Genomic DNA, 14,973 nt, shown 5'->3' with positions numbered 1-14,973 from the left:
GTGAGACTGATTGTGCATGCTTCCTCTGACGGAGAAGCTCTCACCCACTGACTGACCAGTCCGGCCGTAGACAGACACATTCCCACGTGAGACTGATTGTGCATGCTTCCTCTGACGGAGAAGCTCTCACCCACTGACTGACCAGTCCGGCCGTAGACAGACACGTGCCCACGTGAGACTGATCGTGCATGCTTCCTCTGACGGAGAAGCTCTCACCCACTGACTGACCAGTCCGGCCGTAGACAGACACGTGCCCACGTGAGACGGATCGTGCATGCTTCCTCTGATGGAGAAGCTCTCACCCACTGACTAACCAGTCCGGCCGTAGACAGACCTGTGCCCACGTGAGACTGATTGTGCATGCTTCCTCTGACGGAGAAGCTCTCACCCACTGACTGACCAGTCCGGCCGTAGACAGACACGTGCCCACGTGAGACTGATTGTGCATGCTTCCTCTGACGGAGAAGCTCTCACCCACTGACAGACCAGTCCGGCCGTAGACCGACACGTGCCCACGTGAGACTGATTGTGCATGCTTCCTCTGACGGAGAAGCTCTCACCCACTGACTGACCAGTCCGGCCGTAGACAGACACGTGCCCACGTGAGACTGATTGTGCATGCTTCCTCTGACGGAGAAGCTCTCACCCACTGACTGACCAGTCCGGCCGTAGACAGACACGTGCCCACGTGAGACTGATTGTGCATGCTTCCTCTGACAGAGAAGCTCTCACCCACTGACTGACCAGTCCGGCCGTAGACAGACACATGCCCACGTGAGACTGATTGTGCATGCTTCCTGACGGAGAAGCGCTCACCCACTGACTGACCAGTCCGGCCGTAGACACATGCCCACGTGAGACTGATTGTGCATGCTTCCTCTGACGGAGAAGCTCTCACCCACTGACTGACCAGTCCGGCCGTAGACAGACACATTCCCACGTGAGACTGATTGTGCATGCTTCCTCTGACGGAGAAGCTCTCACCCACTGACTGACCAGTCCGGCCGTAGACAGACACATGCCCACGTGAGACTGATTGTGCATGCTTCCTCTGACGGAGAAGCTCTCACCCACTGACTGACCAGTGTGGCCGTAGACAGACACATGCCCATGTGAGACTAATCGTGCATGCTTCTTCTGACGGAGAAGCTCTCACCCACTGACTGACCAGTCCGGCCGTAGACAGACACATGCCCACGTGAGACTGATTGTGCATGCTTCCTCTGACGGAGAAGCTCTCACCCACTGACTGACCAGTCCGGCCGTAGACTGACACATGCCCACGTGAGACTGATTGTGCATGCTTCCTCTGACGGAGAAGCTCTCACCCACTGACTGACCAGTCCGGCCATAGGCAGACACATGCCCACGTGAGACTGATTGTGCATGCTTCCTCTGACGGAGAAGCTCTCACCCACTGACTGACCAGTCCGGCCGTAGACAGACACATGCCCACGTGAGACTGATTGTGCATGCTTCCTCTGACGGAGAAGCTCTCACCCACTGACTGACCAGTCCGGCCGTAGACAGACACATGCCCACGTGAGACTGATTGTGCATGCTTCCTCTGACGGAGAAGCTCTCACCCACTGACTGACCAGTCCGGCCGTAGACAGACACGTGCCCACGTGAGACTGATTGTGCATGCTTCCTCTGACGGAGAAGCTCTCACCCACTGACTGACCAGTCCGGCCGTAGACAGACACGTGCCCACGTGAGACTGATTGTGCATGCTTCCTCTGACGGAGAAGCTCTCACCCACTGACTGACCAGTCCGGCCGTAGACAGACACGTGCCCACGTGAGACTGATTGTGCATGCTTCCTCTGACGGAGAAGCGCTCACCCACTGACTGACCAGTCCGGCCGTAGACAGACACATGCCCTCGTGAGACTGATTGTGCATGCTTCCTCTGACGGAGAAGCTCTCACCCACTGACTGACCAGTCCGGCCGCAGACACATGCCCACGTGAGACTGATTGTGCATGCTTCCTCTGACGGAGAAGCTCTCACCCACTGACTGACCAGTGTGGCCGTAGACAGACACATGCCCATGTGAGACTAATCGTGCATGCTTCTTCTGACCGAGAAGCTCTCACCCACTGACTGACCAGTCCGGCCATAGACAGACACATGCCCACGTGAGACTGATTGTGCATGCTTCCTCTGACGGAGAAGCTCTCACCCACTGACTGACCAGTCCGGCCGTAGACAGACACATGCCCACGTGAGACTGATTGTGCATGCTTCCTCTGACGGAGAAGCTCTCACCCACTGACTGACCAGTCCGGCCGTAGACTGACACATGCCCACGTGAGACTGAATGTGCATGCTTCCTCTGACGGAGAAGCTCTCACCCACTGACTGACCAGTCCGGCCGTAGGCAGACACATGCCCACGTGAGACTGATTGTGCATGCTTCCTCTGACGGAGAAGCTCTCACCCACTGACTGACCAGTCCGGCCGTAGACAGACACATGCCCACGTGAGACTGATTGTGCATGCTTCCTCTGACGGAGAAGCTCTCACCCACTGACTGACCAGTCCGGCCGTAGACAGACACATGCCCACGTGAGACTGATTGTGCATGCTTCCTCTGACGGAGAAGCTCTCACCCACTGACTGACCAGTCCGGCCGTAGACAGACACATGCCCACGTGAGACTGATTGTGCATGCTTCCTCTGACGAAGATGCTCTCACCCACTGACTGACCAGTCCGGCCGTAGACAGACACATGCCCACGTGAGACTGATTGTGCATGCTTCCTCTGACGGAGAAGCTCTCACCCACTGACTGACCAGTCCGGCCGCAGACACATGCCCACGTGAGACTGATTGTGCATGCTTCCTCTGACGAAGAAGCTCTCACCCACTGACTGACCAGTCCGGCCGTAGACAGACACATGCCCACGTGAGACTGATTGTGCATGCTTCCTCTGACGGAGAAGCTCTCACCCACTGACTGACCAGTCCGGCCGTAGACAGACACATGCCCACGTGAGACTGATTGTGCATGCTTCCTCTGACGGAGAAGCTCTCACCCACTGACTGACCAGTCCGGCCGTAGACAGACACATGCCCACGTGAGACTGATTGTGCATGCTTCCTCTGACGGAGAAGCTCTCACCCACTGACTGACCAGTCCGGCCGTAGACAGACACATGCCCACGTGAGACTGATTGTGCATGCTTCCTCTGACGGAGAAGCTCTCACCCACTGACTGACCAGTCCGGCCGTAGACAGACACGTGCCCACGTGAGACTGATTGTGCATGCTTCCTCTGACGGAGAAGCTCTCACCCACTGACTGACCAGTCCGGCCGTAGACAGACACGTGCCCACGTGAGACTGATTGTGCATGCTTCCTCTGACGGAGAAGCGCTCACCCACTGACTGACCAGTCCGGCCGTAGACAGACACATGCCCTCGTGAGACTGATTGTGCATGCTTCCTCTGACGGAGAAGCTCTCACCCACTGACTGACCAGTCCGGCCGCAGACACATGCCCACGTGAGACTGATTGTGCATGCTTCCTCTGACGGAGAAGCTCTCACCCACTGACTGACCAGTGTGGCCGTAGACAGACACATGCCCATGTGAGACTAATCGTGCATGCTTCTTCTGACCGAGAAGCTCTCACCCACTGACTGACCAGTCCGGCCATAGACAGACACATGCCCACGTGAGACTGATTGTGCATGCTTCCTCTGACGGAGAAGCTCTCACCCACTGACTGACCAGTCCGGCCGTAGACAGACACATGCCCACGTGAGACTGATTGTGCATGCTTCCTCTGACGGAGAAGCTCTCACCCACTGACTGACCAGTCCGGCCGTAGACTGACACATGCCCACGTGAGACTGAATGTGCATGCTTCCTCTGACGGAGAAGCTCTCACCCACTGACTGACCAGTCCGGCCGTAGGCAGACACATGCCCACGTGAGACTGATTGTGCATGCTTCCTCTGACGGAGAAGCTCTCACCCACTGACTGACCAGTCCGGCCGTAGACAGACACATGCCCACGTGAGACTGATTGTGCATGCTTCCTCTGACGGAGAAGCTCTCACCCACTGACTGACCAGTCCGGCCGTAGACAGACACATGCCCACGTGAGACTGATTGTGCATGCTTCCTCTGACGGAGAAGCTCTCACCCACTGACTGACCAGTCCGGCCGTAGACAGACACATGCCCACGTGAGACTGATTGTGCATGCTTCCTCTGACGAAGATGCTCTCACCCACTGACTGACCAGTCCGGCCGTAGACAGACACATGCCCACGTGAGACTGATTGTGCATGCTTCCTCTGACGGAGAAGCTCTCACCCACTGACTGACCAGTCCGGCCGCAGACACATGCCCACGTGAGACTGATTGTGCATGCTTCCTCTGACGAAGAAGCTCTCACCCACTGACTGACCAGTCCGGCCGTAGACAGACACATGCCCACGTGAGACTGATTGTGCATGCTTCCTCTGACGGAGAAGCTCTCACCCACGGACTGACCAGTCCGGCCGCAGACACATGTCCACGTGAGACTGATTGTGCATGCTTCCTCTGACGGAGAAGCTCTCACCCACTGACTGACCAGTCCGGCCGTAGACACATACCCACGTGAGACTGGTTGTGCATGCTTCGTATGACGGAGAAGCTCTCACCCACTGACTGACAAGTCCGGCCGTAGACAGACACGTGCCCACGTGAGACTAATTGTGCATGCTTCCTCTGACGGAGAAGCTCTCACCCACTGACTGACCAGTCCGGCCGTAGACAGACACATGCCCACGTGAGACTGATTGTGCATGCTTCCTCTGACGGAGAAGCTCTCACCCACGGACTGACCAGTCCGGCCGCAGACACATGTCCACGTGAGACTGATTGTGCATGCTTCCTCTGACGGAGAAGCTCTCACCCACTGACTGACCAGTCCGGCCGTAGACACATGCCCACGTGAGACTGGTTGTGCATGCTTCGTATGACGGAGAAGCTCTCACCCACTGACTGACAAGTCCGGCCGTAGACAGACACATGCCCACGTGAGACTGATTGTGCATGCTTCCACTGACGGAGAAGCTCTCACCCACTGACTGACCAGTCCGGCCGTAGACAGACACATGCCCACGTGAGACTGATTGTGCATGCTTCCTCTGACGGAGAAGCTCTCACCCACTGACTGACCAGTCCGGCCGTAGACAGACACATTCCCACGTGAGACTGATTGTGCATGCTTCCTCTGACGGAGAAGCTCTCACCCACTGACTGACCAGTCCGGCCGTAGACACATGCCCACGTGAGACTGATTGTGCATGCTTCCTCTGACGGAGAAGCTCTCACCCACTGACTGACCAGTCCGGCCGTAGACAGACACATGCCCACGTGAGACTGATTGTGCATGCTTCCTCTGACGGAGAAGCTCTCACCCACTGACTGACCAGTCCGGCCGCAGACACATGCCCACGTGAGACTGATTGTGCATGCTTCCTCTGACGGAGAAGCTCTCACCCACTGACTGACCAGTCCGGCCGTAGACTGACACATGCCCACGTGAGACTGATTGTGCATGCTTCCTCTGATGGAGAAGCTCTCGCCCGCTGACTGACCAGTCCGGCCGCAGACACATGCCCACGTGAGACTGATTGTGCATGCTTCCTCTGACGGAGAAGCTCTCACCCACTGACTGACCAGTCCGGCCGTAGACACATGCCCACGTGAGACTGATTGTGCATGCTTCCTCTGACGGAGAAGCTCTCACCCACTGACTGACCAGTCCGGCCGTAGACAGACACATTCCCACGTGAGACTGATTGTGCATGCTTCCTCTGACGGAGAAGCTCTCACCCACTGACTGACCAGTCCGGCCGTAGACAGACACATGCCCACGTGAGACTGATCGTGCATGCTTCCTCTGACGGAGAAGCTCTCACCCACTGACTGACCAGTCCGGCCGTAGACAGACACATGCCCACGTGAGACTGATTGTGCATGCTTCCTCTGACGGAGAAGCTCTCACCCACTGACTGACCAGTCCGGCCGTAGACAGACACATGCCCACGTGAGACTGATTGTGCATGCTTCCTCTGACGGAGAACCCACTGACTGACCAGTCCGGCCGTAGACAGACACGTGCCCACGTGAGACTGATTGTGCATGCTTCCTCTGACGGAGAAGCTCTCACCCACGGACTGACCAGTCTGGCACACAGGATCACACACATTTCACATTCTCCAGGTCACCCAGCAGGTGCACAGGTGCACTCATTTCTCATTGACACCTTGTAAAAGATCCGCAGGTGGAGCTAATTATTTCTTTGTGATTCTGTGAGGAAACCTGCAAAACATGCACTGTGTGGGGTCCTGGGGCCCGAGTTTGAGAACCTGTGGTATAAAGTAATGCATTGTACCAAGCTGTAGAAAGGTATCAATCAATATTAATCAAATTGCAAACATACAATATGATTATCACATGAAGGCTGTATAGTAACACATTTTTACTTAAATTTAGCATTTTGTTTTCTTCTTAATATATACGTTTTATTGATATAAAAAGGCACTTTCCAAAAACCGGCGCTGCTCTTTAATCATAATGTAAGGCATATTCCTAGAACGCCCAGTAGGAGGAGCAATTCTGTAGACCTAGGCTTCATGGTAATTTCTCCCAGCTCCTGACGCCCCCGGATATGGCTATATGCTGTGCTCTTAGACCTAGTGCTGCATAGAGGGGCTCAGTGAAGGAGGCGCTGCAGGTGTATAAGTGCCTGATGGGACCAGACGACAGCGAATAAAAGGACAGCTGTCCTGCCTCATAATCCAGATATACCCTCACTCTGTTACAGGGGATATGGTCCGCTAACCAGACAGCAAAACCGTCATGTTTAACGGAGTACCGATTATAATGTCTTTCCAGACACCAGGATTTGTTATTACCTCCAATATCTGACTGATCGCCTCGTCTGTCCATACTGGGATAACACATCCCCACCATCCAGCTCTGTGATTTACTGACAGCCACTTCCCAGTAATGTCGCCCTGAGGAGAATCCCCTGGTGCTGATTACCTGATTACAGTAAAATCTCTCTGGCGTGTCTGGGCGATTCTGGTTTATACCTGACAGGGATGCAGTTTTACAGTCACCCGATATAAGTATATAATTATCAGCTGTGGCTATATCCAGTAATATGTCCGTAGGTTGCTCCACATAGATCCCTGTATTTATACCTGTTAATATATGAGATAATTTGTGTAATGTCCCTGAGATGATCACCACTTCCAGATCTCCTGCACCATGGACCGGTGTATAATGTCTCTCTGTGTCCTCGGTATCACACAAGTCCCCTGTGTCTGGTTCCTGTAGGACAGTCACTGGATCAGACATGTTACACAGCTCCTCAATGTGACGCATCTTCCTGGACGGCCATCTCAGCCTGGATGACCCAACGCTTCCTGAAACTAAACATGGCTAAAACTGAACTTCTAATCTTCCATCCCCCGAACATCCCCTCTTCTCCCACTATCTCCATCAGTATTGGTGAAACCGAGATCACGTCCACCGACCAAACGCGCTGCCTCGGTGTCATCATTGACTCCTCCCTCTCTTTCACCCCCCACATTCGTGCTCTCTCACAGTCTTGCCGCTTTCACCTACGCAACATCTCACGCATCAGACCATTCCTCTCCACTGACGCGACCAAAATTCTCATTCACTCTCTTGTCATCTCCCGCCTTGACTACTGCAACATCCTTCTCTCTGGGCTACCTCTCACCCGCCTCGCACCTCTCCAATCCATTCTTAACGCTGCTGCTAGGCTCATCTTCCTCTCCCGCCGCTCTACCTCCGCCTCCCCCCTCTGTTTATCTCTTCACTGGCTCCCCATTCCTTTCCGAGTTCTCTTTAAACTCCTCACCACCACCTACAAGGCTCTCTCCTCCTCCACAGCTCCCTACCTCTCTTCACTGATCTCTATCCACACTCCCTCCCGTCCTCTTCGCTCCATCGCTGACCGCCGACTGACCTCTCACCTAATCACCTCCTCCCACTCCCGTGTCCAAGATTTCTCTCGCGCTGCCCCCCTGCACTGGAACAACCTCCCGCCACCCATCAGGCTATCTGATTCCCTTACCTCCTTCAAGCGCTCCCTCAAAACCCACTTTTTTCGACTAGCCTATCCCTCCTCCTAACCTCTTTTGATCCTCCTATCCTGCCTCCGTTCCCCTCCGTTCCTACTTATCCTATTGTATTTCGTTCGTCCACCCACCTATTTTTAGTATGTTAACTCTTATGAGCAGGGCCCTCCTTCCTCACGTACTCACCCTACCTCATTACCTCACCTGTGCTCCTGTCCTGTTCTTCCCTTCCTCTGCTTCATCTTCGGTCTCCTTGACTATTTTGACACCTACTTCTGAACTGATGCTGATTTTAGTTCTACCAGCTATACCCCTATTTATACTGTATCTTTCTACACACCCTGTACGTTACCTTGTAATTTTTTTTTTTTTTTTTTTTTTGTTTGCTATGTACGGCGCTGCGGACACTTTGTGGCGCCTTATAAATAAACGTACTACTACTACTACTACTACTGGACAGCTCGTCCTTCTTTATTTCCAGCTGCTGGATCAGATCAGAGAGTGAAACACATTCTGCTTGTCTGGAGATCTCACTCAGGACTCTCTTCTCCAGATCTTCCAGCTGTTTCCTGAGGTCTCTAAACAGGGCAATGACTGTCTTTGTCACACCCGCTGCTTTTCTCTGATCTTTTCTCCTGCGCTCCTGCAGACTTTGGATTATTTTCTTATTCTCCACTCTCTTTATGGTCAGTTTCTGCAGAACATCTCTCAGCTTCTCCTTCTTCTTCTCGGAGGACTCTTCAAGTGACTCCACCTGATGTTCTCTGTGTTCTCCAGCTGAGCAGGACACACAGATACAGGCAGCATCCTCAGTGCAGTAATACTCCAGGACCTTCTTATGGACGGAGCATTTCCTGTTCCCCAGGGCAGTGGTGGGGTCAGATAAGACGTGTTCTGCTGACTTGCTGTGTACTCTCAGGTGATTATCACACAGAGAAGCCTCACACAGCAGACAGGACTTAGCAGCAGGTACAGGAGAGTGAATACAGTGAGTGCAGCAGATCCCGGTCTCCTCCTGATCTGGCCGAGCAGACAGGAACCTCCCCACTATGTTACACAGAGTTATGTTCCGTATCAGTGCAGGCCGCTCCTGACACTCTGCTCTGCACTCAGGACAGCTATAAACTCCAGCCCCCTCCTGTGTATCCAGCACACGATCAATACAGACCCGGCAGAAGTTGTGGCCACATCTCAGGGTTACGGGATCTGTATAAATGCTCAGGCAAATGGAACAGTCCAGCTCCTGTCTCAGATCAGCAGACGCCATTCCTGGAAGGAGAAATGAAAGTTATTCTATGATACGCAGATAGGAATGGGTCAGATTCTGCTCACAGATTGAGGCTGAGCTGTAACGCAGGTTATACCTATAGGCTCAGATATACAGTGGGACACACATTCATACATTGGTGCCACCTGCAGGGCTGCTACGGTCCTGGTAGGCCCAATACTGGAGGAACAGGGTCATTGCCCATCAGGATCACTGCTATGTGTTGGTATAAAGCAGGAGATACTTGCCGAGACAGCCATGCCCAGTACCATAACTAGGCTTGTGCGACCTCAGGTTGCATGGCCAAGAGTCTGCATCTCCAGTGGCAACATAATGTGGACTCCAGGGTACCCGGGACAGTGCCATGCTACCGGGAGAGCAGACAGCAACAGCTGCTATATGACCCTACATGACCAGCCAGTGCCCTTCTGTAGGGGTAAGGGGTTCACAGCCCTGCAAATTGGGCCCTATGGTCTCTGTAATTGGGCGCTGCTGATCCCTTGTGGCGCCATATCAATAAAAGGATATTGATGTTAATGTTAGTGCATTATGGTTGTGCTCTCCCAAATGGGGCAACACCTTACATTGCTCCATCAGGTGCCCCTAGCGGTCCCTGGCACACAAAACAAGGGCGTTCCTCCATAGAGGTGCAGAGAAGAATTTGCCTTTTATTATATTGGTTATTTCATATTAGACCATAAATCTTACCAGCTTATTATACTGTAATACTAACTATATAACCCAGTGATGACTAACCTTGACGCTCCAGCTGTTGTTGAACTGCACATCCCAGCATGCCCTGCATCAGCTTTACTATTTGGCAATGCTAAAACTGATTCAGGACATGCTGGGATGTGTAGTTCAACAACAGCTGGCGTGTTAAATTTAGCCATCACTTATATAACCACTGCTAAGATAACGCTTTAAGTATTGATAACAAGGTATGTACAAATGTGTAATATACAGTGTGTGTGATATAGATACCTTCCTCTGGAGAATCTCCCGTCTGTCTGTCGTATCTCTATGTCCAGCAGCTCTTCTGCCAGCGGTCAGTACAGACCATATATATATGGTCACCACCTCCCCAGCTCCCCCGGTAGTTCCCAGGGTGCACAGAAAATCTTACAGAGGTGATTACATTACTATATATCCATTCATCACAGCTCCTTGTCCTGTAAATGAGGAGTAAATATTCCGAATGAGAAATGCTAATTACACCTTGGCTGGGGTAACACATTGCATACTAATTAGATCGTATCGGCCTCTAGCTTCCTGTTATGTAACCAAAGGGACCTTTTGTTTGGGGGTCACCTATTGTCCAGGCAGAGGTTCAGCAGCCAGACCTGATCTGCACATCGGTAGGAACATCACAGTGACGCCCTACAACATTCCTATGTATGTATTTATGGTACCGGTCACTGCTAATCTAGGACATTCCTATGTATGTATTTATGGTACCGGTCCCTGCTAATCTAGGACATTCCTATGTATGTATTTATGGTACCGGTCCCTGCTAATCTAGGACATTCCTATGTATGTATTTATGGTACCGGTCCCCGCTAATCTAGGACATTCCTATGTATGTATTTATGGTACCGGTCCCTGCTAATCTAGGACATTCCTATGTATGTATTTATGGTACCGGTCCCTGCTAATCTAGGACATTCCTATGTATGTATTTATGGTACCGGTCCCCGCTAATCTAGGACATTCCTATGTATGTATTTATGGTACCGGTCCCCACTAATCTAGGACATTCCTATGTATGTATTTATGGTACCGGTTCCCGCTAATCTAGGACATTCCTATGTATGTATTTATGGTACAGGTCCCTGCTAATCTAGGACATTCCTATGTATGTATTTTAGGTACCGGTCCCCGCTAATCTAGGACATTCTTATGTATGTATTTATGGTACCGGTCCCCGCTAATCTAGGACATTCCTATGTATGTATTTATTGTACCGGTCCCCGCTAATCTACCACATTCCTATGTATGTATTTATGGTACCGGTCCCCGCTAATCTAGGACATTCCTATGTATGTATTTATGGTACCGGTCCCTGCTAATCTAGGACATTCCTATGTATGTATTTATGGTACCGGTCCCTGCTAATCTAGGACATTCCTATGTATGTATTTATGGTACCGGTCCCTGCTAATCTAGGACATTGTTATGTATGTATTTATGGTACCGGTCCCTGCTAATCTAGGACATTATTATGTATGTATTTATGGTACCGGTCCCTGCTAATCTAGGACATTCCTATGTATGTATTTATGGTACCGGTCCCTGCTAATCTAGGACATTGTTATGTATGTATTTATGGTACCGGTCCCTGCTAATCTAGGACATTCCTATGTATGTATTTATGGTACCGGTCCCTGCTAATCTAGGACATTGTTATGTATGTATTTATGGTACCGGTCCCTGCTAATCTAGGACATTGTTATGTATGTATTTATGGTACCGGTCCCCGCTAATCTAGGACATTCCTATGTATGTATTTATGGTACCGGTCCCCGCTAATCCAGGACATTCCTATGTATGTATTTATGGTACCGGTCCCTGCTAATCTAGGACATTCCTATGTATGTATTTATGGTACCGGTCCCTGCTAATCTACGACATTCCTATGTATGTATTTATGGTACCGGTCCCCGCTAATCTAGGACATTCCTATGTATGTATTTATGGTACCGGTCCCTGCTAATCTAGGACATTCCTATGTATGTATTTATGGTACCGGTCCCCGCTAATCTAGGACATTCCTATGTATGTATTTATGGTACCGGTCCCCGCTAATCTAGGACATTCCTATGTATGTATTTATGGTACCGGTCCCCGCTAATCTAGGACATTCCTATGTATGTATTTATGGTACCGGTCCCCGCTAATCTAGGACATTCCTATGTATGTATTTATGGTACCGGTCCCCGCTAATCTAGGACATTCCTATGTATGTATTTATGGTACCGGTCCCTGCTAATCTAGGACATTCCTATGTATGTATTTATCGTACCGGTCCCTGCTAATCTAGGACATTGTTATGTATGTATTTATGGTACCGGTCCCTGCTAATCTAGGACATTCCTATGTATGTATTTATGGTACCGGTCCCCGCTAATCTAGGACATTCCTATGTATGTATTTATGGTACCGGTCCCCGCTAATCTAGGACATTCCTATGTAAGTATTTATGGTACCGGTCCCTGCTAATCTAGGACATTGTTATGTATGTATTTATGGTACCGGTCCCTGCTAATCTAGGACATTCCTATGTATGTATTTATGGTACCGGTCCCCGCTAATCTAGGACATTCCTATGTAAGTATTTATGGTACCGGTCCCTGCTAATCTAGGACATTGTTATGTATGTATTTATGGTACCGGTCCCTGCTAATCTAGGACATTCCTATGTATGTATTTATGGTACCGGTCCCTGCTAATCTAGGACATTGTTATGTATGTATTTATGGTACCGGTCCCTGCTAATCTAGGACATTCCTATGTATGTATTTATGGCACCGGTCCCTGCTAATCTAGGACATTGTTATGTATGTATTTATGGTACCGGTCCCCGCTAATCTAGGACATTGTTATGTATGTATTTATGGTACCGGTCCCTGCTAATCTAGGACATTGTTATGTATGTATTTATGGTACCGGTCCCCGCTAATCTAGGACATTGTTATGTATGTATTTATGGTACCGGTCCCCGCTAATCTAGGACATTCCTATGTATGTATTTATGGTACCGGTCCCTGCTAATCTAGGACATTGTTATGTATGTATTTATGGTACCGGTCCCTGCTAATCTAGGACATTGTTATGTATGTATTTATGGTACCGGTCCCTGCTAATCTAGGACATTGTTATGTATGTATTTATGGTACCGGTCCCTGCTAATCTAGGACATTGTTATGTATGTATTTATGGTACCGGTCCCTGCTAATCTAGGACATTCCTATGTATGTATTTATGGTACCGGTCCCTGCTAATCTAGGACATTGTTATGTATGTATTTATGATACCGGTCCCTGCTAATCTAGGACATTCCTATGTATGTATTTATGGTACCGGTCCCTGCTAATCTAGGACATTGTTATGTATGTATTTATGGTACCGGTCCCTGCTAATCTAGGACATTGTTATGTATGTATTTATGGTACCGGTCCCCGCTAATCTAGGACATTCCTATGTATGTAGTTATGGTACCGGTCCCTGCTAATCTAGGACATTCCTATGTATGTATTTATGGTACCGGTCCCCGCTAATCTAGGACATTGTTATGTATGTATTTATGGTACCGGTCCCTGCTAATCTAGGACATTCCTATGTATGTATTTATGGTACCGGTCCCTGCTAATCTAGGACATTGTTATGTATGTATTTATGGTACCGGTCCCCGCTAATCTAGGACATTGTTATGTATGTATTTATGGTACCGGTCCCTGCTAATCTAGGACATTGTTATGTATGTATTTATGGTACCGGTCCCCGCTAATCTAGGACATTCCTATGTATGTATTTATGGTACCGGTCCCCGCTAATCTAGGACATTCCTATGTATGTATTTATGGTACCGGTCCCCGCTAATCTAGGACATTCCTATGTATGTATTTATGGTACCGGTCCCCGCTAATCTACGACATTCCTATGTATGCATTTATGGTACCGGTCCCTGCTAATCTAGGACATTGTTATGTATGTACTTATGGTACCGGTCCCCACTAATCTAGGACATTGTTATGTATGTATTTATGGTACCGGTCCCTGCTAATCTAGGACATTGTTATGTATGTATTTATGGTACCGGTCCCTGCTAATCTAGGACATTCCTATGTATGTACTTATGGTACCGGTCCCCGCTAATCTAGGACATTCCTATGTATGTATTTATGGTACCGGTCCCTGCTAATCTAGGACATTCCTATGTATGTACTTATGGTACCGGTCCCCGCTAATCTAGGACATTCCTATGTATGTATTTATGGTACCGGTCCCTGCTAATCTACGACATTCTTATGTATGTATTTATGGTACCGGTCCCTGCTAATCTAGGACATTCCTATGTATGTATTTATGGTACCGGTCCCTGCTAATCTAGGACATTCCTATGTATGTATTTATGGTACCGGTCCCTGCTAATCTAGGACATTGTTATGTATGTATTTATGGTACCGGTCCCTGCTAATCTAGGACATTCCTATGTATGTATTTATGGTACCGGTCCCCGCTAATCTAGGACATTCCTATGTATGTATTTATGATACCGGTCCCTGCTAATCTAGGACATTGTTATGTATGTATTTATGGTACCGGTCCCCGCTAATCTAGGACATTGTTATGTATGTATTTATGGTACCGGTCCCCGCTAATCTACGACATTCCTATGTATGTATTTATAGTACCGGTCCCCGCTAATCTAGCACATTCCTATGTATGTATTTATGGTACCGGTCCCTGCTAATCTACGACATTCCTATGTATGTATTTATGGTACCGGTCCCCGCTAATCTACGACATTCCTATGTATGTACTTATGGTACCGGTCCCCGCTAATCTAGGACATTCCTATGTATG

The 14,973-nt window shown here is 49.8% G+C and overlaps 1 protein-coding gene across 1 annotated transcript; it reads right to left on the bottom strand.

Moving 5' to 3' along the window:
* Positions 1-6,473: 6,473 nt before the first annotated feature.
* Positions 6,474-9,491, bottom strand: LOC146053829 (E3 ubiquitin/ISG15 ligase TRIM25-like). The gene is made up of 2 exons (XM_083168044.1): positions 8,579-9,491; positions 6,474-7,414 (listed from the first exon to the last, which is right to left on the bottom strand). Exons 1-2 carry the CDS (start codon positions 9,385-9,387, stop codon positions 6,640-6,642), a joined length of 1,584 nt encoding a protein of 527 aa, XP_083024170.1. The 5' UTR covers positions 9,388-9,491; the 3' UTR covers positions 6,474-6,639.
* Between the last annotated feature and the right edge of the window lie 5,482 nt (positions 9,492-14,973).

The sequence above is a fragment of the Crinia signifera genome, unplaced genomic scaffold (genome assembly GCF_055691185.1).
Source record: "Crinia signifera unplaced genomic scaffold, ASM5569118v1 HAP2_SCAFFOLD_215, whole genome shotgun sequence".
NCBI lineage: Eukaryota > Metazoa > Chordata > Amphibia > Anura > Myobatrachidae > Crinia > Crinia signifera.
The sequence above is the reverse complement of the archived record's forward strand: the minus strand, read 5'-3'. Positions and strand labels throughout refer to the sequence as shown.